Below are 26,036 nucleotides of genomic sequence, written 5' to 3' on the forward strand. Positions count from 1 at the left end.
TACATACATCAGATGTCACTTTCCTTTTCAAGAAAGTTTTCCCCCCAATTCAAACACTTGTGGGTGTTTGTATTTTTTCAGATGTAGTGGCTGCCCATTAGGCTGCGCCATTCACTTCAATGGAACAGGTAGTACTACCTATAGATTCCGGAATAGATTGTGCTGTAGTGCTCATTCCATTAAATTAAACAGCAAAACTGTTTGTGTACAGAACCTTTTGCATTTCTAGCAATGTAAAGAATCAATGTGGTGACTATGTTTTCAAAGTTCTGTATTTCAACAGAATTTCTTCACAGCCATTGATATTTTACCGGTATTGTATCTTTTTAGCATTAATTAATGCAATATAATAAAAGGCTTATGTTTTTGATATCTCTATTGTTGTTTTTCTTTTTAAAAAAGAAACCTAAACTTTTCAGCAGTATTTATATTTCTTCTGCTTCCCTGCTATTTTATATATAAAAAGAATATAATTTAGAACCATTTGTAGTTTACTAGTTTGTAAAAAATAACCTGGTTGGTACATTAGTGAAGTTTGATTTCTGAAGGTATAACAAATTCTGAATTCAGCCTATTCTACTCTATTTTTAAAATATTTCATTTTGGGGATCAATGGCTATCCAAAACCTTGCAAATAGATCATGCTACTACCATGTCTACTACCATATCTAAGTTGCAAAAAAGTGAATTTGTTTTCTTTATCTTTTTGCTGACTTCTAGTGGGATTTTGTGTGGTTTTTTTTTTTTTTTTTTTTTGGTAGCTCATCTGGCTTTTTGTAGCCCAGATCTGGCAGTCAAATATTTGTGGAAGTTTCCATAGCTAGTTTAGATAACTCTGCTTGCAGATGAGTCTTCAGACCTATAGAGTGTACTGATCTGCAATTTTAGTCCATGATTGTAAGCACAATTATTTGGGGGAAGAGCCCCTTGTTCACTGCAGAACTTTAAGTGAAATTTACAAAGGATTAGGATGCATATTCCTGTGAAAGGAGTCAGAATGAAGAGCTATAACAAACATGATTCCATTGATTTCATGCAACTTTGTCACAACTTATTATAGCTGAATTGGAATCTACAATGGGCAAACCAAGTTACACATATTTTTAAATCTTGAACAACAACAACCCCCCCCACATCCCAGTAATTTTCAAACCTGTCTAGTTTCTACTGACAATTTCCTTGGATTTTCCAGCACTTTCATTTTGCTGTAAAATACATTTGTATCATGTATCCGTTAGTATACGTAAAATACTAACACATTATACTGTTTTAATTGTAAGCTTTTATAAAAGGAAAAGGTAGATTAAAAAGAGCAGCGGTATTTGAGTTGTTCCTGGCTGCTAAAATATTGATTAGTTTTAGCAAAAACTAATATTGATTAGTTTTTCCCAAAATGCATTTTTAAAAAATATATATTTTAAAAATATATGAAAATAGCCAGTTTATCTGGTATTTAATCCTGTTCAAAATGCATATTCTAAACCTGAGGTCAGATATAATATGGCCTTGGTATTATTATCAAGGACGAGTTCTTCTAAAAATTACAAACAATAGCATCTTACTTCACTTTTCAAAATGACCAATTTCATGACTTGAAATTCACCTGGATGGTTTTTAAAAAATCTTTGTGGAGAAAATTTATTTGGAACTGCATCCTTTTAATAACACTGAAAACTTCCTTATATAAGTCAGACCATTAGTTAAAATAGGTATCTAGATTGATCACCAGCGATTCTTAAGGATAGCTCAAGTTTTGTTTTGGACCAAATCTTTAATTTTAGGAAACTATTCAATTCTTAATTCTGAATTGTTTGAATGAATAGTTTTATTTGGAAATACACTAAAACATTGAATCTTGTACCATAAAGAAGACCTAATTAAGATCTCATAAGAAATACCATTTCCCAATTATTGATTTTTAAAGCACCCTCTTTCATAAGCTAATTAGAGACAGAGTATGAGAATAAGAATATCCTTCCTGTGATGCCTGTGATCACATGGTATTGTGTCACTGACCTGCACAATTTGTTTACCCAAAGTTACTTAAATGTAAGCAGATTGTTTTCTGTGGTTTCCTTTGTTACTTTCAAATACTTATTTGTAAAATCATAGTTTATTCAATGAACCAAAACCAAATGGATTCACACAATATTTTGTGCTAAATTATTCCTTACAAGACTTAATGGCTGGGTTTACATATAATGTTAAACCAAAATCAACCAACCATATGACTTAATATATTGGGTGAACTCAATTCGGTGAGAATCTTAGTCACTGAGTTAGTGACTTAGTGTATCTACAATACCTACAAATGATGGCCATTTTTCTTGTTAATGAAAAGCATAGTGCTGAGAGAGTGATATTTGCTATTTCTCAGTGCTATGGATTCTTACAGGAACAATTTTACAGGGCTTCTTTCCACTAGCACTGTGATACCATTGGTAGCTTTTACCTGAGGTAAAACTGATTTCAACCTTCACTGATTATTAAAACACCATATTAATGAAATAAAAAGTGTTTCAGAGAAAATAAACCCCCCACTCAGCTGTGGAGTAGAGGCTGCTGAGAAGTGTGAACTAGTAAATAGTTCTGAGAAAATAGCTGGTGAATCTGCATAGCTTTTCATCAACATCATTGCATCTTCAACGTTACATAGAAACTGCAAGCAGCAAAAAGCAAGAATTTTAGTATGGAATACCATAAAGATTTTGTAAAAAGAAGACTTACAATTATATGGTTTATAAGGAAAATAGAAAACTGCAGAGGAAGGTCACAAAAAGGAAGAAAAAGAAAACTCCACAGAAGCTCAAAACTCAATTTAAACATTTCATGTTTTGCATGAATGTTCCACTTTTATATGAGTATCCTGGTGGTAGGCAAAAACACATAACTATTTGGTAAGCGAAAGGCTTATGATATTAAAAAATAATCTCCAGATAGGCACATCCTTTCTGCCCACAGTCGAACCCTTTTCTAAAAACAGCTAGGCTGAAAAAAATTGGGTTCACCCTCCTCCTTTCAGAAAATTTCAGAAATATTGAATACTTTAAAATTCTTTCATAATCAGTTCCAATAGCTCAGAAAAAAGAGAAAATAAACTCAGAGCAGAACCCCAAGGCTGTTACTCCAACAGATATAGAAACATTTTCAAAGCAGAATAATGATTTGCAAAGCTGTAAGTATGATTGAGAGTTTAATGGCGCTGAAAAACCATGTACTTATTGCACTGTCAACAAGTGTATGGCTGTTTCAAATTTTTAAGCTTCAATTTTTGGCTAATGATATTGTTATAAGATGCTTCGGTGGTGCCAACCGACAATGATAAGAAGGAACATGGCTATGTACAGAAACAGTTTGATTACAAACAAATGAAGAAGAAAATTCCGGTACCAGAAAATTAGAGAAAGCACCAAGTATCTCCCAAGCTGATAGCATAATCATTGCATAAATCCCTTTATTATTACTAAGCATAAACAATGTTTTAATAACTAAAAAAAATCAAACACATAAGTCTTTGGGGGCTGAAGAGTCCTTCAAATCAGAAATAATCTTGAGAATGCAATGCCTTTAACAAAAAAGAAACCTGATAGGCTATCCTATTTATCATCACAGTTATTTGATAACTCAATTTTAAAGGACTGGGTTCATGTCTTTTTGATGGCTTGCAAGCTGGCTGAGAGTGGAGCCTCCAACATCACCGACGGCAGAGGAAGTAGTAATGGTATTCTGCTGAATGACTTGTTTCTGTGAGCAGGTTGGACCAGGACTAGAAGGAGGACTATTTTCGGGACCTGCACAGAATAGAAAGAAGATTCATTCCAGGTAGAAAGGAATATTATATATATATTTTTTAGCAGAGCAAATAACTGAGAAAGCAGATTGCAATACAAAATGTTTAGTTGCAAAAAAGCTGGAATTAAAATTAGAGAACCACTAAAACTAAGAAATAACAGAAATAAAGAAATCTGTAGAGTTGTCTTCATATTATGGATACTACATTTGTACTTTAAGCTATGTCTGCATATAGCACTTTTAAATAATGGAAAGATACCTCAGTGTAAGTAGTAAGTCAGCAGAATGCTACTTGCATTGACCGAAGTATCATCTCCTTTGGAAATATCAGTCATGTAGTCAAGGCTGTTCCAGCGAAATACTGAGTACTTTGCCTCTTCTGTCCATGCTGTTGTGTCTCCTTTTCAAGCCTTTTGATAGGACTCTGAATGATGCCAAGCAGGGAAAGGAAGGGAGTGCTAGTTCCGGATCCCCTCTACACCAAATGGTTGATGGAAATCTGGAAGTAACTGGCTTTACTGGAGTTGCTGCACCATCCCTAGGAAACCCAGTTGGGCTCCGCCATGAGAAGAGCAGTTTCTGGAAGTACAAGAGGTTGTCACTCTGCAGATGCAGAGAAGATGGAGCAGCAGCAAGTTTTTTTTCCAGAATTATTTTATTCTGAATTTCAGCTGAGGGACAGGTCATGCTTAATAAAGCAGCAAAACCAGATCTGCCTCCAATTACTCCCTCAACTAGATCCATAGCCTTGTATCAGCTTTCTGATGACAACGACAATATATATTATATTATATAACTTTGCATTTTTAGGTGCGCTACTGATCTTACAGCTTTGCTTTTGTGGACAGTACAAGTGTGCATATTGACTGAACTATTTCAGATTTCAAATGCAGACTCTGATGGTAAAAAGCTCTTTCATCATATTGAAAGCAAGGTATGGCTCCTGCCCTGTTGAATATTCTATCCCTTGAGGTAAAATCCGCCCTCACCTTCTTGTCCTTCCGTAAGAGCCTCAAAACCTGGCTCTGCCAACTGGCCTGAGGCATCGAATGGGATTTTCCATGTTGGAGGTGGTTAGTGGACTAGGAACAAAATCCAACCTTCACCCCATAATATTTTGATTGAAAACTTAGTTAATTTTGGTTTATCTAATATTTAATGTTTCAGTGTTTTATACCTCAGTTATGGTTTGGTATGCTTTCTTATATTTTTCCTGCAAGTGCAGTGTCTGATCTTTTGTTGTTGTTTTTTGGATCAACCAAGTTTTGATTAATTGGTTGTGCCTGGAATTGATTGACTGGCTTGTTACCTGAGTTTGACATTTTGGGCTGAGGACAAGTGTCTGGCTCAAAATCACCGAGCCAGCTTTCATGGCTAAGGTGAGACTAAAAGTCTTAATCTTCTAGTTTCTGGCCTGGTGCCTTAACCATTAGGTCAAGCTGATAAATGTGTATGTTTTGTTTAAGCGCATGCATGTATGCCTGTGCACATGTGTGTGTATGTATACAGTATGTGCGTATGTGTGCAAAAACACATACACTGCACAATAAAAGTTCTTAATACAGTCCTATTCAGAGTTATGCAATAGAAAAACAGATAATTAACTAGAGAAAGATTTTGAACACATGCTGTTTTAGAGAAAGTTGTCAATATCCATTTTGAAAATTGGAATTTATTTTACATTGTCTTATAAGTATTTGTTAAAAATTTAATGTTATATTTTATTATGACAATAATAATTTATTAAATATAATACTAATTATGTTTATTATTTTTGTGACCTCAGTACTGTTAATATTTTAGAAACTATATTTGTTCTTTTAAAAAAAATATTGCTTCTATGATATATTTAGTAATGATTAAATAACTAATCAACTTTGGCAGTGGCTTCCACAATCTTTAAGATACTTTTGGAAAAGTTTTTGAGATGCTTCCAATAAATTCTTTTTATAATTATGTGTCTTTTACTTGATAGCCACTGCTAATTCAGTGCAATTCTTAACAATGTATTAAATACTTGTTCAGGTATCAAGGTGAGCTGAAAAAAGGAAATCTACTATTAGTATATACTATCAGATAACACTTACTTAGGTATCCTTGTGATTCTTTCTGCATGGCTGTTATGGGACAGTCTTTATGGGTTAACAGCAACTGTTTCAGCTGCGCTACCTCATTTTTCAACATGGAAACCTCATTCTAGAAAAGAAAAAAGATAATTTGATTTTAGTAAGTAGGAGGACAAGGAGCTGAGAAGCATTGCTTGGGGCCTGATTTTTCGGATGAACCTTTTTTCCTAGGAAAAACACAGGAGGAAATCTGTGTTCTGGGATATGCTTTTACAGCCTAGTTTGAAAGCTTTGAAGCTGATTCTCATTTTTATGACAATTTTAATTGTCAGAGTGGAAGAATTGATAGCAAGAAGCTTTCTTGGTAATCTGATTTTAACAGCCTAATCATTTGCTTTGTTGCTCAGTAACAGCACAATCCAGAGTCTGGATTCTGCAGACATAGGAGTGTCTGCAGGAAAATAGCAATCTATAAGATGATGGACACAACATTGTGATGGAAGGCCCATCATTTTTTGTACATGTAGCATGCATGTATGTAAAAATCAGTACAGCTTTGATTGTGATGCATGTCCACCAAATTGCAGAATTTGACAGATACCCCTGCAGACAAACTAAATTGTACTATTGAAATGGCATACAGAGAAATAACTTTTCTTTATTTTCAGTCACCCTGATTTGTCATTAAGGTCAAATTCAATATGTGAAAGTGGCTGTTTAAAACTTTAAAGTTATGTATTCCTGTTCAGATTACTTTTTGGTGGTATTTCAGAGGCTGCACTTTGTCAAATGGGTGGACTTAAATGAAAAAAAGAAAAGAAAAGAATTTTGTTACATTTAAAGATCCTCCCTTGCATTGAATAGTATTGTCTCCTGTTACAATGACCTACGTTTTGAAAAGCCTTGGGAATGAGACCCAAGAATCCCCCATCCCATCCCAGAAGGCATTCTGCTCACAAAGCATAAAATGAAGACTCAAAACATGTTTTAATTGCTGTTTTAAAAAAAGCTACAAAGAACAAAGTGAATTGCCCAAAAATATATTTATCTATATAGTACAAGTCAGGAAAGTCAGACAGAATTAATCAAAGATGGAAATAACTCTTCAAGGATATAAGATAGACTGGTGGTCTTATTCCCAAGTGCATTCCAGGTATAAAAAAGATTTATATAAAGAAGGAATTTACCATAAAAGACAAGAATTGGATAAGATCTTATTAGAAGGAGGGAAAGGGGTACTATCTAAATGTTACTCATATTTATTGTCTCTGCAGATAGGACAGGATGTAGTGAAGGATGTATGATAGCATGGGGGCGAAATTTTGGATATCCTCTTGACTTCCAGCAATGGGAACAGATTTGGTTGAAAAATATGAAATTAACCATGGCCTCTTCATACAAAGAAAACATATATAAAATGGTCTACCGTTGGCATCTCCCACCTGTGAGACTAGCTAAAATGTTTCCTGGGACATCTTCTTGCTGTTGGAAATGCGGTTACAGTAATGGAACTTATTTTCACAATGGTGGACCTGCCCGCAGGTGGTTAAATATTGGAAAAAAATACGGCAATGGATTTTGGAAATTACACAGATCAATTTGGAATTAAGATTTTCCTGTTGGGGGCAAAACCTTTGAATGTTAAATCAGGTATATGGTTCTTGTTGATTCACATTATTACTGCAGCAAGATTAGCGTATGCGCAGGAGTGGAAAAATCAATACTTACCGATGGATTTGAAAATAATATATAAAATTAATGAGTGTGTGGAATCAGATAGATTAACTAGATTGATCAATGGTAAAAAAGATTCAGAATTTATAACAGTTGGAATTTATGGTACGATTGGGTCCAGTAAAGGTGGGATAGAATAGATATATGATGATGTATATATGATGGCAAGTATGTATGTATAAAGGAATGACTATATTTATGGACAATGTACTCACATTACACCATGGTGGCAGGATTGTATATTTTATTTGTGTATTGGTGCATAGAATATATTAATAAAAATTATTTAAAAAAAAAAGATGGAAATAAAAATGGCTGATAAAATATTCCTGTCCTGAGTAATAATATCCCTAGAAATTCATAAGCCAGTTTACCTTTGTTGAAGCTTCATTCATTCAGAAAAGACTATTAGGAATCAGATTTCCTGGTCTTTTGGCTGCATTTGCATAATACAGTATTAAACACACACACATTTTGCCAAAGCTTAATTTACTCATCAGGTGATGCCATACTGCATAGAACAATAACATGCCTTACACCCTTCCAGATATTCAGACCATCCTAATTTAGATTTCTTATTAAGCTGCCATTATTATGTTTTAACCGTTCTTGACGCCAATAATTCGACAGCCATTTTTTTTTACATATAAAAATATCAATTCATTTATTATGTCCACTTATGCAGGAACTTTAATTTACCAAGAAGTTAGGAAAACTTATAATCAAGGTAAGGCTATACATAGTCTTACTCTTGTGTTCAAAAGTCAACAGCAATGACTCCAATTGTTTGTATTAATCCAAATGGAAGTGGTGTGATGTTTCAAGATGAGGCTTTTGATACGGCTTACTTTTATCTTCAGAAATTAATGGGCAGAGGATGGAGATGATATACTCCTGACCCATAATCCTGGTCCCCAAATGCCATCAACTGTATCTACAGAGGTTTATACTAGATACTTTTTTTTTATACTAGTATAAAAAAGAAATCATTTCAATGAGACCTAAATTTCAATGAATTAAACAATTATTTATTTATTAGTTCGATTTATATGCCACCCTTTTCCAGAAACTCAGGGTGGCTTACAATGCATTAAGCAATAGCCTTCATACTTTTGTATATACCTGCTTAGTAGGGCTAATTTAGGGACAAATCCCCACCTTTGTAGGAAAAAAAGTACCATAAAGCATCTTTTATTAACTAATGATTCAAATACAAATAGCGCTTGACTTCCAATAGCCTGAAGTTACAACAGCACTGGAAAAAGTGACTTATGACCTACTTATGACTGTTGCAGCATCCCCATGGTCATGTGATCAAAATTTATGTGCCTGTCTACAGACTCATATTTATGAGGGTTGCAGTGTGCTGTGATCACCTTTCACTATCTTCTGACAAGCAAAATCAATGAGAAAGCCAGATTCACTTAACAACCGTGATACTAACTTAACAATTGCAGTGATTGACTTAACAGCTGTGGCAACAGAGGACATAAAATGGGACAATATTCATTTAATAACTGTTTCATTTAGCAACAGAAATTTTGGGCTCAATTGTGGGTTTAAGTCAAAGACTATCTGTAATATGCTTTAGGCTGAAAGAGAAAGGATTATATTTCTACTATCTTTAAATACCTATCTCAGTCCTAATGAAGAGATAGCTTCATGCTGTTAACTCGAAGTCTTTGTATGTGAAGAAAATAAAAATAATAAAAAAAACACACTTTCAGGTAACTTTCGGATTTTAAAATCCTTGGTTAAACATTTGCAAATTAAACATTACATTTGATCAGATTTATTGTTTTTGCATTAAAAGTATAATGTAGTGCAACTCAATGTTAAGTTTTTTTTGTTAAGGTTTTGTTGACATAAAAACAAAGATATGTATCTTGATGATAATCTGTACCTGAAGTTGCATATTTGTCTGGGTCAGTTCTTCTGCTTTCTTTTCCAGTGACATCACCCAAACTTTCCTCTTCTGTCTGCACCGTGTGGCAGCTGCTCGATTTCGTTCCAGAAATTTCCTCCGTCTTTCATCTGGATCTTCATCCACCACTCTTCTTCGACGACCGCCGGTGGGTGGTGGTGGTTGCAGGCTCTGTGTGGCTTGCATTTGTTGACCTGCTGCTGATACCTAATAAGAATCATAACTGTTTTTAATTAAACAACCAGTAAATGTGTGACACTAGAAGACCAGCAGAAAAAGATAAATGGCATCTGCCCCAAATTTCAGACAAATTAGCAAATGGTAGAAATTCTGAGACTTCACAGGACATCCTTAAATTATTCTTTGCATGAAGCAGAAGTTGGCCTTTCGAATCTAGGTTGTGGGAGAGAGCTGCTCCATCTTATTAAAAATGTTTCAAGTTCATTTCAGTGCAGCAAAGAGAGCATTAAGTTCAAGTGTGAATCATTTCAAATGTTGTGACACCTAGTATTAATCAAACAATGAAAGAGTCCCGGGATTTTTAATTTTGTTCACGATATAAAGTAATGCATTTCTCCTTTGCAACCCAGGCAGCTTTGGCCAATTCCCAAAAAAGTTAAGCTTTGCTGTGCCTAGTTAGTACTTAGAGGAGAATTTACCAGGAAATTCTAAATATGTATATTGACTGAAACGCTAAATAAATAAAATTTAAAAAAAATCCCCCTCCCCCCAAAACCATGCATATAATGATCAGGGTTCAGAGCTAACTTGATTCAAATTTCAGCTTTTATTTTTTCTTTATATGGTACTGAGCATATTAGACAGTTATTGTAAGACAACAGCCAATATATCTGCTCTATGTTAGGTATTTGAATATGAAGTAAATATAAAACTGAAACAGATTAAAAGCTGAAAATAAAAAGAAATTCTTCTTCCATTTACATATATGGGAGAAAAGTGGGAATGAATTTATGTGAAGATGATAAACATGAATTGCTACATTCCTCTATGTTTATGCTTTCTCAATGAAAACATAATTTTAGTTTATCTATTCCCATGCAGAATAAAACATATGTAAGAATTAATAAAATGTGGCTTTCTACTTTAGCATAAACCGGAAGACTAAAGCAAGAGGTTCGAGCAAACCATTTTATAAAAATTGAAAGCCATCATGATGGATTTTTCACTACAGAATTCTACATTTAGAATTTTATTTTATTTTTGAAATAAAATATGTCTCTTCTAAGTCTGGTTACAATCCCTGAGTTTATTAACTTTAGTATATGATGGATATACTTGTGGGATATTTATCCTATCGAATGAATACAGTAGTAGATAATCTCTTTAACTGCTTCAGACTACTTTAGGCTGCTTTACTTACACATACACCACCACTACTATCACCCCCTCCTCTTCTTCCTCCTCCTCCTCCTCCTTTTTACATCTTTTCTTCTTCAGACTCTGCCATGTAGCAGCAGCAGCACTGCCGCCGCCGCCCTGTCACAGCACAATTTTATAACCAAGGTTATTCTGCTGGCTGGGAGAGCACTTAAAAAGGCAGGACAGCAGCCCAGGTACTGGCCATTTTCTGGGCAACCTGCTCTCTCACAGTGTTAGAAGTATTTTACAAGAACACTTCATTCCACTCATGAACTCAGGTATATAATCATGCTCAAAGAAATGCATGACTTCTTCCCCACGTCTTTAAACCATATTGACATGGAAAGCTGATGCTGAGTAATGCCAGATGCCTTCTATAATAAAATACCATTGATATTTACTTACCTGAAATGTACAGGACTTAAAGGTCTGTTTTAAACTATCAAGCAACATATTTGGAGTCACCAAATATTTGCTAAATAAATAAATGTATGTGTGTATTTCAACACCTTTCTACACTTATATTTTAAACTACAAATGCTGTTTCTAATATCACTTTCAAATTAATTTGCTCCTACATATACAAAACAATCTTTTCTGGCTTTTAACAGCTTTGCTCCAAATTAACACTGAGCAGAAAGCAATTAAATAAGTTGAGATTACTGGAAATGTTAATTTGAAAGATATAGTTAAAACAAACCAACAAAGTGTGCATGAGAGCGATTGATGTAGTATTTTCAAGTTAAGTACAGTCAGGTCCAGAAATATTGGGACATCGACACAATTCTAACATCTTTGGCTCTATACACCACCACAATGGAGTTGGAATGAAACAAACACAATGTGCGTTAACTGCAGACTGTCAGCTTTAATTTGAGGGTATGTACATCCAACTCAGGTGAACGGTGTAGGACTTACAGCAGTTTTTTATATATGCCTCCCACTTGTTAAGGGACCAAAAGTAATGGGACAGAATAATAATCATAAATCAAACTTTCCCTTCTTAATACTTGGTTGCAAATCCTTTGCAGTCAATCACAGCCTGAAGTCTGGAATGCATAGACATCACCAGACGCTGGATTTCATCCCTGGTGATGCTCTGCCAGGCCTCTACTGCAACTGTCTTCAGTTCCTGCTTGTTCTTGGGGCATTTTCCCTTCAGTTTTGTCTTCAGCAAGTGAAATGCATGCTCAATGGGATTCAGGTCAGGTGATTGACTTGGCCATTGCATAACATTCCACTTCTGTCCCTTCAAAAATTCTTTGGTTGCTTTTGCAGTATGCTTTGGGTCATTGTCCATCTGCACTGTGAAGCGCTGTCCAATGAGTTCTGCAGCATTTGGCTGAATGTGAGCAGATAATATTTCCCGAAACACTTCAGAATTCATCCTGCTGCTTTTGTCAGCAGTCACATCATCAATAAATACAAGAGAACCAGTTCCATTGGCAGCCATACATGCCCACGCCATGACACTACCACCACCATGCTTCACTGATGAGGTGGTATGCTTAGGATCATGAGCAATTCCTTTCCTTCTCTATACTCTTCTCTTCCCATCACTCTGGTACAAGTTGATCTTAGTCTCATCTGTCCATAGGATCTTGTTCCAGAACTGTGAAGGCTTTGTTAGATGTTGTTTGGCAAACTCTAATCTGGCCTTCCTGTTTTTGAGGCTCACCAATGGTTTACATCTTGTGGTGAACCCCCTGTATTCACTCTGGTGAAGTCTTCTCTTGATTGTTGACTTTGACACACTTACACCTACCTCCTGGAGAGTGTTCTTGAGCTGGCCAACTGTTGTGAAGGGTGTTTTCTTCATCAGGGAAAGAATTCTTCAGTCATCCACCACACTTGTTTTCCGTGGTCTCCCAGGTCTTTTGGTGTTGCTGAACTCACCGGTGCATTCCTTCTTTTTGAGAATGTTTCAAACAGTTGTTTTGGCCACGCCTAATGTTCTTGCTATCTCTCTGATGGGTTTGTTTTGTTTCTTCAGCCTAATGATGGCTTGCTTCACTGACAGTGACAGCTCTTTGGATCTCATCTTGAGAGTGGACAGCAACAGATTCCAAATGCAAATAGCACACTTGAAATGAACTCTGGGCCTTTTATCTGCACATTGTAATTGGGGTAATGAGGGAATATCACACACCTGGCCATGGAACAGCTGAGAAGCCAATTGTCCCATTACTTTTGGTCCCTTAATAAGTGGGAGGCACATATACAAACTGCTGTAAGTCCTATACCGTTCACCTGAGTTGGATGTACATATCCTCAAATTAAAGCTGACAGTCTGCAGTTAACGCACATTGTGTTTGTTTCATTCCAACTCCATTGTGGTGGTGTATAGAGCCAAAGATGCTAGAATTGTGTCGATGTCCCAATATTTCTGGACCTGACTGTAGATCAAATCCAATCTGGCATATTTCAAATATTTGAACAGAAACAACTTGAAAATTCTAAATATATTCTTCTAAGCTTGGTGCTTCTCACTGTAGTTGTTGTAGGAGAAAAGCTATGTCAGTCTATATTAGCAAAAAAAATATCAATAGCACCCTTTCCAAGGAACAAATTTTATTAAGTGTTAATTACAGTTCATTTCTATGAGATTCCCTTTGATTCTAACCTTGAAAGAATGGCAGGATAAAGTTGAAATAAATTAAATAAGGTAGAATTGTTACTTTAAAAATAACCCAACTAGGAAAATCATAGAATGAAATCTATTAAATTCTATTATATTTCTCAGATGTTGTATATTTTTCTATTTGATCTTACAAGATCATGAATAAATGGAACTTAATTATAATAAACATTTCGATAAACAAAATGTAATGCTAAAAAATTCCTAGGGCCCTAAGAATTCCTTTGACTTTATCTACAAATGTATATAATATATGAGTTAATCCATTTGATACAGCAGCAGAAGAAAAGAGATGTGGTAAAAATTGGCTGGATTTTGCCTTGATCCCTGAATCTGTATTTACCTTCTGCTCTTTACAACCTTATATTTCTAGTCATTCATTTATGCAACATAATTCATTAGGTTCCTGTTGGCTGTTGAAAAGTTTGAAATTTAATATAGGAATGTGGCATAACAATCAAAATTATGGCAAAAGGGAAATGTAACTCCTAGCAACAAAGTTTGGTTTTGACATGAACCATGAAAATCAAAAATCTGGTTCAATAGAAAGAGTTGGTTAATAATTAGTAAACTGTACCATAAGATTAATGTGTCTGTTGAAGCAGTCTGACCTTAAAGGGGCCAGTACTGAGGGGAATTATAGATGGGTTTGGAAAGTAATAACCTTATGTTTATTACTCACTCAAACCATCTTTTATCCCAGGCAATGCCCTCTTCAAAAGTGTCATTACTTTTGCATTCCCATGAGGAATTAAAACTGTTCTGTTGTCTAGCTGACCTATAGATCTTAAAATCGTCATTTATTCTCCAAGCAGCAGACACAATGTTTTTGAAAAGAAAAATCACTCTCAACGTTCTGAAAGCAGGCTATTTCTTTTTTTCCTTCATCTGCTAGAGTGTGAGTGTTATATCACAAAGGTGTTTTTATTTAAGAAGTAACAATTGTTTCAGTGTGAACAGCTGGCTCAGGGACTGAGGACATACCTGCTTCTCCCAAATCTGCAATTGCAAATATAAAAAGGTTAATTTTCTAGGATATTAATTCTAGGAAAATCATTTAAATTCAGTTCCAGACAGATTCAACTGTTTCAAAAAGCCACACTATAGAGCAGAATGGGGAATGATGGCCCTTTTATGACTTGTGGACTTTAACTCCCAGAATTCCTGAGCAGCTATGCAGGCTCAGGAATTCTGAGAGTTGAAGTCCACAAGTCATAAAGGGGCAATTGTTCCCCACCTCTGTGGTAAAGCGAAGAGCAGTGAATGAGAATCAAAGAGAATTCCTGGTTTTAACTTAAGATCTAAATATTATTTACTATAGACCTCATACATGTAGTAGATAGTCAACTAATTATTATACCACACTGAATCTATATCTGAGGTACATATTATTATATATGTTATCTGTCAACATTTTAATGAGTCTCTTTTTTCTTGTGGCAAAGGAACAAGAAAGAGAACAATCATAGTGTGGATAATGTGGAGAGGGAAATGATTTATATTTTTACAAGTCCTTCTTTAAAAACAACTACAAACTCCCCCCCCATCATATGGTTAACATGGTTTTGGGCATTCGGGTTGTTATGATATATAAAAAACAAATTGTATACATGGCCAAATTCAGCACTCATGATACCATGCACTGAAAGAAATTTTGCCGCAACAAACACTTGAGCTTCTGCACCATTTATGGAGCAGCAAACTGCTGGTTGTGGTTATCCATAACAAAAATGCAAGTATGTAGCATGCAACATTTATTTAACTTACAATAAGGAATTCTGCTACATAAAGCATGCAGTATAACTTTACAATATGGAAAAGTAACTCAAGGTTCTCTGACAAAAAATGGTACAAAAGGAACATTCTTGTATAGAAAAATAAAAGAGCTCACAGCTTCTTCATTTTTAGGCTGCAATCTTATGGTCCTGAGAAAGACATGCACCTCTGAGGTGAGAGGAAAAGAGAAAGAGAGGAGAAATTTTCCTGTGAAAGGGGCATCTGACATTGGAAACCATTTCCAGACTTACTGTGGAAGTTCTAGGACTATTTTTTTAAAGGCCTATGTAAAGATTGACAAAAAGACATCTAAAGTCTCCATATGTGTCTGTGTATTATTATTACTGATGGAATTCTATCTATCTGTCTGTCTATCATCTACCTACCTACCTACCTATCATCTACCTATCATCTATATCTTTCTTTCTTTCTCTCTTTCTCTCTTCAAGAATGAGATATCAGCTGGTAACTAAAACACTCAGGCAAGGAAAGCAAACTGAATATTTTTTCCTCATTTCCTTCTGCTCTGTTGGTCTTTTCCAGGGGTGAAATCCAGGAGGTTTTAACAGGTTCTGGAGAACCGTAGTGGAAATTTTGAGCAATTCGGAGAACCGGTAGCGAAAATTTTGAGTAGCTCAGAGAACCGGCAAATACCACCTCTGGCTAGCCCCAGAGTGGGGCAGGAATGGAGATTTTGCAATATCCTTTCCCCAGTGGGGTGGGAATGAGGATTTTGCAGTATCCTTTCCCTGCCATGCCCACCAAGCCACGCCCACAGAACCGGTAAAGAAAAATTTTGGATTTTACCCCTGGTCTTTTCTCTTGCAATATGCATTAAGCCATATTGCTTAATCAGAATCCCTGGTAAACTACTCAAGACCTTTCTTGATTTGGCAACTTCAAAATTACAAAAACGATATAGGAGAATTAAAATCTGGGGAAAAAAAGCCACCACAAACTCTTGCTTTTAATATCTATCTTCACATAAGAGAGGTTAGAAAGCTCTACCTGTGCTTGCCCGCCTGTATGCAGTGGCGGATGTGGCGAAGTCTGATGATGTGCTGGGTGGGCCTGAAGATGTGAATGAGAATGATGGTGTGGGTGCTGGTGATGAGGATGAGGATGAGAATGGTGTGCTGGGTGTTGATGCGGATGGGGATATGGATGATGGGGTGGAAGGGTATGGTGTTGATGTGGATGTGAGTGCATATGATGGTGGGCTGGTTGATCTTGTCGAGAGCTCATCATTTCCATCATATGACCCATGGTGTTCATATTTCCATTGGAGATGCCCGCAGGAATATGAGTCAAAGCTGCTTTCAACCTCTACAAAAAAAGAAAAAGAAAAAAGAAAGAAAGAAAACAGTATTAAAATGGAGCATGCAGGTGATTGTTTGAATATGTTACAAATATTTGTGTGTAGGACAGTGCATTTTTGCTCTGTTCAGTGTGTATTCCTATTCCTGACATCTCTGGGTTTAAACATGTTTAACTATGGCAGGATGATGCCAACTTTCCTTAGGAATCAGTGTCCCCACAAATACTTGACTTACAAATCAACTTAACAGTTTTAAATAGTTTACTATTAAAGGGAGATATGCTTTATTAGCTCAAAAAATTTCTAGTTGCAATGTTGACTAGCTTGATAAAGAAATAAAACATTAATCCATAATAATACAGTAATTTTTCAGTTCTTTTTCAATACTTGGACTAGAGTAAAAAAGAAACACAGCTTTCTGTTTTCCTATTTTCTAGATTACCTATAAATCTAAAAACAAAAAGTTAAAAAATAAAATAAAAAAGCAAAGTAAAGCATATAGTGCAAGAAAAAAAACTGATGGCTTTACACATGGAAGAGACTCATGTATTTTAAGTGCAATACAGAACATTCAGCTAAAACAAATTCATAAACATATAACTCAATATAATGTCATAGAATTTCAAAAGAGGATTATATACAGGCATACCATATTATTTAAAATCTGATTGGCTACCTAATGCGGATTCACTATACTGGATCTTAAAAATGAAGAGGACAAGAAAGAAATGTATTCGTATCATTCATGAATTCTTGCACAAGTACTAGCAGAATGCTGTGTGTAATGAGTGACCACAATGTATCCAGAGTTATTTCATGATATGGCATAAATGACATGTAAGACATTTCCAAGTTGCAACCTTTAACTTCTAGAGTTCAGTAAAAACATCTTGCACAAACAGTTGTACAAATGGAATAACCTTTTTGCATTTGAAATAATTTTCTTCTTCCATACTCTCTACTTGGTTTGTCAGTAAATAGAAGCTTTCTATTTAGAAGAGCATCATTGAACTCAAATTGTAATGCTTTATTAGTAATATATGATATCTTTATTTCAAAATATAATTCCTATGGTGGGTAGCAGTAACTCCTTTAAAATATAAAGCAAATGTAATTAATATTACTTGTTTTAAAATATCTTTAATGATTAATTAGTAAAAGATTTTTAATCTGTTACATTTAACAAAATTTAGTCTGCTTCCAGTTTAAATTGTTAAATTTCTCTACTGGTTTTTAAAATAAGTGGAGTTCAGAATACTGCTTCTCTAAAAAGTATATTGCAATTTAATATACCAAAACACATTGTTAAACCTTTTTAAGCAAATCCTGAAATAAAAAAATCAGTGCAAATATCCATTTTTTTGTTAATGTCAAATATTTTTAACATATTTTATTTTTTCTCTCTATTTATGTAGGATGGAAAATTCTTATTCTGGACATATGTGTAATATATAAACAATTTATTTTAAAGAATCTGAAAAACTTCTGTAAATAATTTTTTAACTTTTCAGTATATTACAGCACTTTACAGAGATTTCTTGGTGTTGAAATGTCTATTTTCTTTTTGGTGAAGAATTGGAGATGTGAGAAGCAAGGAATCTTAAATTGTTCAAATATCTATGATGATTCTTGGTGTGACAAGAGACTGAACAAAGGAAAAGAACTTTCTAATTTCAGAACCTAAGAGACCAATTTAGTCTCATTAACAACAAATTTTATTGATTTAAAAAAGTTATTAACAATAACTTGTTAAGAAAGAAAACAAGGGATGCAAATTCCACTTTAAGAAACTCTTTTCTTTACTTTAAAGATATAATCATCATATAGACTGAAATATATATTAACATACTTTCGTATTGGTTTGATTTTGTTTAATTCATTATGAAAGCATCAATTCCAATAATAAAGATGTAAATGTTAAGAGAAAACTGCATACTAAAATAAGATGAATTGCACTATGCATGTGTTTTGTATGTATAATATTTAAATTCAGATTTATGAAAGAACACATATGAAATGTCACAGAATATAGATGAACTCATTTGAAAATATCATTTGAACCTTTTTTTTGTTTCATTAAAGACAACAACATGAGCTGTAAAACAGAAAGAAATAATGACACAAAATAAAGTGTCATTAGAAAGTAGAGAGCAGGGGGGGAAAAGGATTGACATTAAGTTTTAGTAGTAAGTTCCTTAATATATAATACTTGGCATAATAGAGAATACAGTACAAGCAAGATATATCAATATGTGATATTAAATGGTATGAAATGAATTCCTTTGGACTAATCCAAAACTGACCTAGACCATAAATTAAGGTAGCTGGAAGACTGGATTGAATTATACTTAAATAGTCCTCTTCACCCCTTGCCCACGAACCCAATTTGCATCAAGACAACACATGCACATTGTGGAATCTGATCAAAATAAATATGTACAGAAACACTCAATGACTTTATGCCATTCATCTGGCTTTGCAAATTAATCCATCCATCTATCCTCTCTAAATATATTTGTCCCTGATTTATTGTAAAAGAACACAGAAACATCACAAACCAATAAGTGAAAGAAAACAGTTACCAAGAAATTCTAAATCATTCTTACCTCCTGCACAAAAACACAAGTACATCAAACGTTGCTCACTGTTCTTTATGCAGTACACCACACACAAATGAAAAATATCTTCAGCTATCCTAATGGTTAGTATGAACACATACTCTTGCCTAACTGCAAAACAATAGTAATACCTGACAGAATACATCCAAAAATAGGAAAGATATAGGAAAATGTACCATCTTTTTCAAACAAGGCATTCTTTTTCAAACTAGAATCGGTTGAATGAGGTAGGTTGGGCATCTACCATTATTTTGGTAAAGGACCAGCAATATATTATTAAGTGTGTTCATGCAATCCAAATACAAAACTCCCACAAACTTCTATTTGCCAATTATTTTTATAAATGGTGACTATTAGTCGGTAAATGTGCCCACACACTGTTTATCCAAACGATTCTTCTTTGATGGTATATTGCACCATTTGCCGTTATAAATGACATATTACACAAGCAGGCTCTTTCTCCCATTCCTTTTTAGCCAATTTCCCTAAAGTTTGTAGGATGAGAAGGATGTTAATATGCAAAGGAACATCTTACCTTATTACATAAACAACTAACTCCCTGACACAATTTTCATTCTCCAAATAATACATTATTCTGTTTTGTTTCTCTTTAGCTTTGTGATAGGTCTACTCTATTTTGACATGAGGGTTATATTGCTCCAACAAAAGTTTACTACCCACACCCTATGATGTGCTCTTCACTAAAATTACTGAATTCCCTCCACCCTTTTAAATTTTTCAGAGAAAAGGCCTTTAAAAACCATCCCTGAAAATCATGAATTTTTGTTACCTTTCAGTCAGAAGATTTGATGGAAATCCACACAAAAGAAGCTTTTTGTAAACACATTATTCTACTTGGATTAATAAAAAACAAATACAAAAACCTGTTAAATCTCTTCAGCAACAGAATTGAAGATCCTTAATAAAATATTCAAACTTCTTAATCACTATAAGTAAAGAACTGTGTTAGAAAATAAGTAATGGTTTAAAGAACAAGATGAGTGTTTGAAATATGCACACAATAGGGTCTATGCTTGCTTTAGAAAATGCTAATCTGCTGATCTTTTTAGACTTTGGTTTCTGACTTGCTCAGTCGATGGGCTCATTCTTACTTTCATCTATCCATGAATTGGAGATGTCCTGCTGATCATAATTAAAGGAAATGTCCATTCCCTCACCCTCCATCAGTACACAGGTTGCCTGAAGTCACATGAATTGTTCTGCTATCAAAGTGAAATCTTCCTCTCTTTCATTGATTCACATCTTGACAAAACAAGCACCTATAACACCTGGGAGATAAGGCTGGCAATGATGTGATCAAGGGTAAGGATTTGCCCAATGCATGCTGATTCCTCAATTCCCTTAGGGTATAATATTTCCCCTTCTGACTTTTATAACCTTTTTGGCTCAGGTGGACTTGTGAGCCATACATTTTTGGCCAATAATTCTCTAATCTATAAATTACATGAGAGCAGATTTAAAATACAGACTGGTAGGGAGGTGAGAAAGTTGCTTAACAAATTAAAAATGGCTGTTTCTATCTACTTCCAATGATGCCAATGTGATGAAACATGTATAACGATATGATACAAGCTGCACCCTTTCATATTTGGATTGTGATGTCATATCATTGAAACAGTAGCATAGGTTTTGTCATTTGCTTTCTATCCCATTCTGTAGAAACCCATGAAATATATATGGTTATCTTACCCTTCAATTCACAACTTCATTCAGTAATAAAACTAAATTACAGGTAGTCCTCAGCTTATAAATGGAGTCCAAAATTTATGTTGTTAAGTGAGACATTTGTAAAGTGGGTTTTGTCCCATTTTATGATCTTTGCCTCAGTTGTTAAGTGAATCACTGCACCTGATAAGTTAGTAAACCGGTAGTTAAGCAAATCTGGTTTTCCCATTGACTTTGCTTGTCAGAAGGTCACAAAAGGTGGTCACAGTCATAAATATAAACCAGTTGCCAAGCATCTGAATTTTTAACACATGATTATGGGGATGCTGCAAAGATCGTAATTCTGAAAAATGGCCATAAGTCACTTTTTCCAGTGCCATTGTAACTTTGAAAGGTCACTAAATGAATTGATGTAAGTTGAGGTGTACTTAGTGCTGCTTTTGTTCAAGCAGGTATCACCCTCACATTATATAAAATGACTGAGTTTCACCATTATAACTAGCTTTGGATAGTGATCATGTAAAAATTATTTTAAATATAATTTTTAACTGGCTTCTGGAGCTGTGTTCTATAGAAATAACAGCTGTGTGCCTTAATGGAAACCTTATGAGAGATTTGCTCCTTTGGTGGGTTAAGCTTCATAAGAATAAAAGGGAAAGGAGAAAAAAAGATGGCATAAAATGCTTTGAAGATCAGAAAAATATGATTTTAAATGTAGCCATATACTACAAGGAAATATTCTACTATAATTCAACAAACATCCTCCAGAGACGATGGGTCTAACACAAAATGGGACAACTTTATTTTCAACTTTCATTTGATCAGTGAACTGAGGCTGGGAAAATCACACGAGTAACATATTCTAGTCTGTTGAAAAGAAGGACGAGGGTGACATGATAGCAATGTTCTCATATCTCGGAGGCTGCCACAAAGAAGAGGGAGTCAAGCTACTCTCCAAAGCATCCGAGGGTAGGACAAGAAGCTAGGTGGAAACTAATCAAGGAGAGAAGCAACCTAGAACAAAGGAGAAATTTCCTGAAAGTTAGAACAATTAATCAGCGGAACAACTTGCCTCCAGAAGTTGTAAATGCTCCAACACTGAAAGTTTTAAAGAAGAGACTGGACTAACATTTGTCTGAAGTGGTGTAGGGTTTCCTGCCTAAGCAGCGGGTTGGTCTAAAAGACCTCCAAGGTCCCTTCCAACTCTCTATTCTATTCTATTATTCTCTTCTCTTCTCTTCTCTTCTCTTCTCTTCTCTTCTCTTCTCTTCTCTTCTCTTCTATTCTATTCTATTCTATTCTATTCTATTCTATTCCTCATTGGTGTCTGAGTAAGCATACATATACTTTTTCAAAATTTGCTATATATAAAAGTATAGATAAAATGTTTCTACAGGTATAGATAAAATGTTTAGCCAGGCATTGCAATAGGTTTAATATCTGTTTATTTGTGTTATGCTAACTAATATCTCATTAATTCAAGTTCTTTTTTTAAAAACGTTTTTTATTATTTTTAAAAAACAAATATAAAACACATTTTTTAAAAACAAAGCTTTTGATCCGGTCACAAATTAATACAAATCACTAACAAATCTTAATTTTCAATTAACATAACTTAATATTTTACTCAGTTTATTTCCCTCAATTTTATCTATTTAACTATGCCATTATCCCCAAAACCTGTTACTTAAATCTTAAATCGTAACCAATTATAATTCCATTTTTCTCTTTCATTTGCTTAGATGGATCTATTTTAACAATATAAATCATCACAATTATTATAAACATTCATAAAGTAATTAATTCCAACATAATCATTTTATTTTTACTAATGAACTCAACATTTATAGTCTTTATTTCTGTTATTAAACCTAACTTATTCATTTTATTTTAACTATTAATCTCAACATACTCCTCCTTTGGCTATCCCACCTCATTTTATTTTGCTATAAAACCCAACATCTTTATCTTCATCTTTGTTGTTAAACCAATCATTTTTATTTCCTGGCTGTTAAACACAGCATATCCATTTTTATTTTGGCTGTTGAGACACAGCATGCTCATTTTATTTTTTGGCCGTTACACAGCATATCCATTTTGTGTGGCTGTTAAACAGCATAGTCATTTTTATTTTCTGGCTGTTACACGGCATATCTATTTTTATTTTTTGGTTGTTAAACACAGCATAATTATAGTTGGTTTAACTATCCCTACTTAATCCTTTCTTTGTTGTTTCCATCCATCTATACATTGCTTATTTTCAGTTAATCATATTTATCCTTATCCTTTTTTATAACAATTTAACATCAACACATAATTCTTGCTTCAAACATACCTTTAAATATGTTTATAAATTCCTTTTAACATTCTTAATTTCTGTAAAAATCTCCTTTTTATTACTACAATCGACCTGTACATTGTTTTATTTTTAATCACATTGTTTCATCTTCTCTTTTCTTTTTCCAGTCATGTTTATCTTATTTCTTCATCTCCTTGTCTGCAAACATATATTTCCTTCCATTTTCAAAGTTTTCAATTTTGTCCTCCATAAGTCATATTATATCTTTTTGTTATTTTTATTCCGGATATAATATACCAAATCTTCTCTTGGGCCTGCGCTTAGTCCTTCTTTTATTCCTGCGCCAATTTTTTAAGTTATTATTGTTTCAACTATAGGAGTTCCATTATAATTTCCTTTTCTTTTCACAAAAGTCAAGCTGCCTGCAGACAGGGAAAAAAAGCCTCCTCCGTAAAATCCCACAACTTTTATCTGTAGAACTCAAAATTTCCCATAGCAGAAAAGAATTACAAAGTTCCTTTTTGAACCAGATGGTGTCCCTCTACAATCCACATTTTTCATTAGTCATGTGAGTATCCATTTTGTGCTATTATGTAACAATCCAATTTATTTCTTCTTCTTTTAATTTAAAAAGTATCCAATCTTCTTTTTCTTTAAAAAAAAAAATCCAATTCAAATTTTAAAATATCCAGTCTTTGTCCCATATCTTGATATTTAATTCCTTTAGTTCTATTCAAAGCTTAGTTGTTTATCTGGTCTTTGTTTCTTTAAGGTAACATTTTAAACTTTCAGCCCCTTTGTTATTCAGCCACTATTTTATAGCTAGGGGTCTTATAGATGTTAATTTTGCTTTAGGTGTTGTTCTAGCCTGGGTTGGTTGTCACTCACCCGGCTTCAAAGAGGTCCATTTCTATCCACTTTCCTCCAGCACATTTCTTGCCCGGTTGTCCCAGCTTTGTGGCAGCTGCCATGGCTGCCATTCCCTGCCGCCGACTCACAGAGGGTTCTCTCTGACCTCCAAGGAACTTGCCTATTCCTCTTGGTCATCCAAGGTGCCCTCCTTTTCCTCCATTCCTGCAGGATGGTTCCAGTCCAATGACCCATCTGCGGCGGTTTGGCAGCCGGGATTTTCGCGGAGCTCATCAGAGCCTGCTATTTCCCCGACTGTCTCGCCGCGACGCCAAACCAAAAGCCTCATTAATTCAAGTTCTTATTTCACTTAACAATCTAGTGCATTATATGTAATTTCAGCCTTGCCCATACCTCAAGCTGGACACAAGGATATTGTTTCTATTTATAATTTTTTCTGTGATTTGTAAATTAATAGTCTCTTAAAAATTAGACTTTTTCCTGCTTATAATGCAGTCTTAATAGAACGTCGTGATTTCCTTTAATATTGCTGTTTTCTCATGATTTTCAGCCTTGAATGCTTGTTTTTAACACATAAAAATAATTTTTCCACTGTAATAAATTTAATTTTGTTTGCCTTTTATTAGACTACTCTATCCTTCAAGTTGGAGAAGAAGTACTGAATCTTCTAGGTGGTGGTTTTCAAAGTTTTTCAGTTAAAAAAAACCCACTGGAACACTTGAGCAAGAGTGAAAATTCTAGTCATAAAAACTTAGTTGCATAAAGAGTATTTGGTGCTGATGGGGGTTAGGTTCTCATGGAATTCCATCAAGCTCATATGGAACAAGGGAACCAACTTTGAAAATATCTGTGATAGCCATATTTCTCTATGCTAGGAAGTGACTTCATTAAAAATATTTCAAAAATATTTTGCATTTTTCCTTTTGATTGCCAAAAAGCAACGCAGGTTGCTCTCTCATACATGTCTGCTATCCTGGAAGATAGATGTGGCAATAAGGAATATCTTGGGATCAAGCGGGATTCTGGATAAGAAAATCTGATACATCCAGACTTCCACCCTATGGACTCAGATGTTGTCTGCATTCACATATTTAATAATTCAATTTAATCAATTTTATATGCAAACTAGGCCACTGACATGTTTAACAAACTGTAGTTGTAAAAATCCTGATTTAGCTTTATGTCTGCATGTAACCAATGAAGTTAGAGATTTAATGATTAAAAGGGGAAAACTATACTGTGGGGCACAGATAGCTGTGGTGTATTCTGCCAATATATTTAACATACTCAATAATATTGAAATATAGACTTTATATTTCCAGTTATGGTATATGGCAGTTATTATGTTTTGCCCTAATCCAATATTGTAGATTGAAGAAATTGTAGTCCAACAATCTGGAGGGCATTAGGTTAATGAAAAATGGTCCAGGTATATCCTCAATTCTATAAATAATATTTCAGGTTCTTTTAATAATGTATCTATAATCACTGTTACAAAAGCTCTGCTTATTCTTTGGAGATCACTGATAGAGAAGAGAGACAAGTTCAATTATTCTTTCCAGTCTGTTTTCTGTGTGGGTATATGTGAAATCCTATCACAAGAGTCGTAATGCTGTTTAGCATTAAGCAGAGATACAACTGGAGAAAGAAGATCCTGTAGCATTAAGCTAACAAACCACATCACACACCCCATTCATTTTAACAAGCATCTCATATGCTTAAATTGTGGCAGTCTTGATCTGATTCCTCCTTACTGGTGGAACAGACGACCTCTTTTTCCCACAGTCTGTTTGCATCCTACCAAAGTCTAGGATGCTTAATAATCTGTTATCAGCATGGCAAGAAAAAAAAGTTCTTCTCATACTTCTCCTTGGAAGATTTCCAAAGTATAAAAGAGAACCTGTAGGAGAGGCAGGAAGCACCTGGGGGAAGGCG

At 34.5% G+C, this 26,036-nt stretch overlaps 1 protein-coding gene across 9 annotated transcripts in view; it reads right to left on the reverse strand.

Annotated features, from left to right (window-relative positions):
- Positions 1-2,812: 2,812 nt before the first annotated feature.
- The window catches only part of CREB5 (cAMP responsive element binding protein 5), a 266,380-nt gene continuing 243,156 nt past the window's right edge, over positions 2,813-26,036 (reverse strand). For 6 of the 9 annotated variants that reach the window (XM_034402318.3, XM_034402317.3, XM_087892614.1 and 3 more), the window contains 4 exons: positions 16,319-16,636; positions 9,496-9,723; positions 5,880-5,988; positions 2,813-3,791 (listed from right to left, as the gene is read on the reverse strand). In XM_034402318.3, coding sequence (XP_034258209.1) covers positions 3,631-3,791; positions 5,880-5,988; positions 9,496-9,723; positions 16,319-16,636 — 816 coding nt within the window. In that variant the 3' untranslated portion in view covers positions 2,813-3,630. Of the gene's footprint in view, positions 3,792-4,051; positions 4,372-5,879; positions 5,989-9,495; positions 9,724-16,318; positions 16,637-26,036 lie in introns of all 9 variants that reach the window. The other 3 variants (XM_087892619.1, XM_087892618.1, XR_015733985.1) reach the window with 2 other exon arrangements.

Source organism: Pantherophis guttatus, chromosome 4 (genome assembly GCF_059756535.1).
Source record: "Pantherophis guttatus breed Tessera chromosome 4, ASM5975653v1, whole genome shotgun sequence".
NCBI lineage: Eukaryota > Metazoa > Chordata > Lepidosauria > Squamata > Colubridae > Pantherophis > Pantherophis guttatus.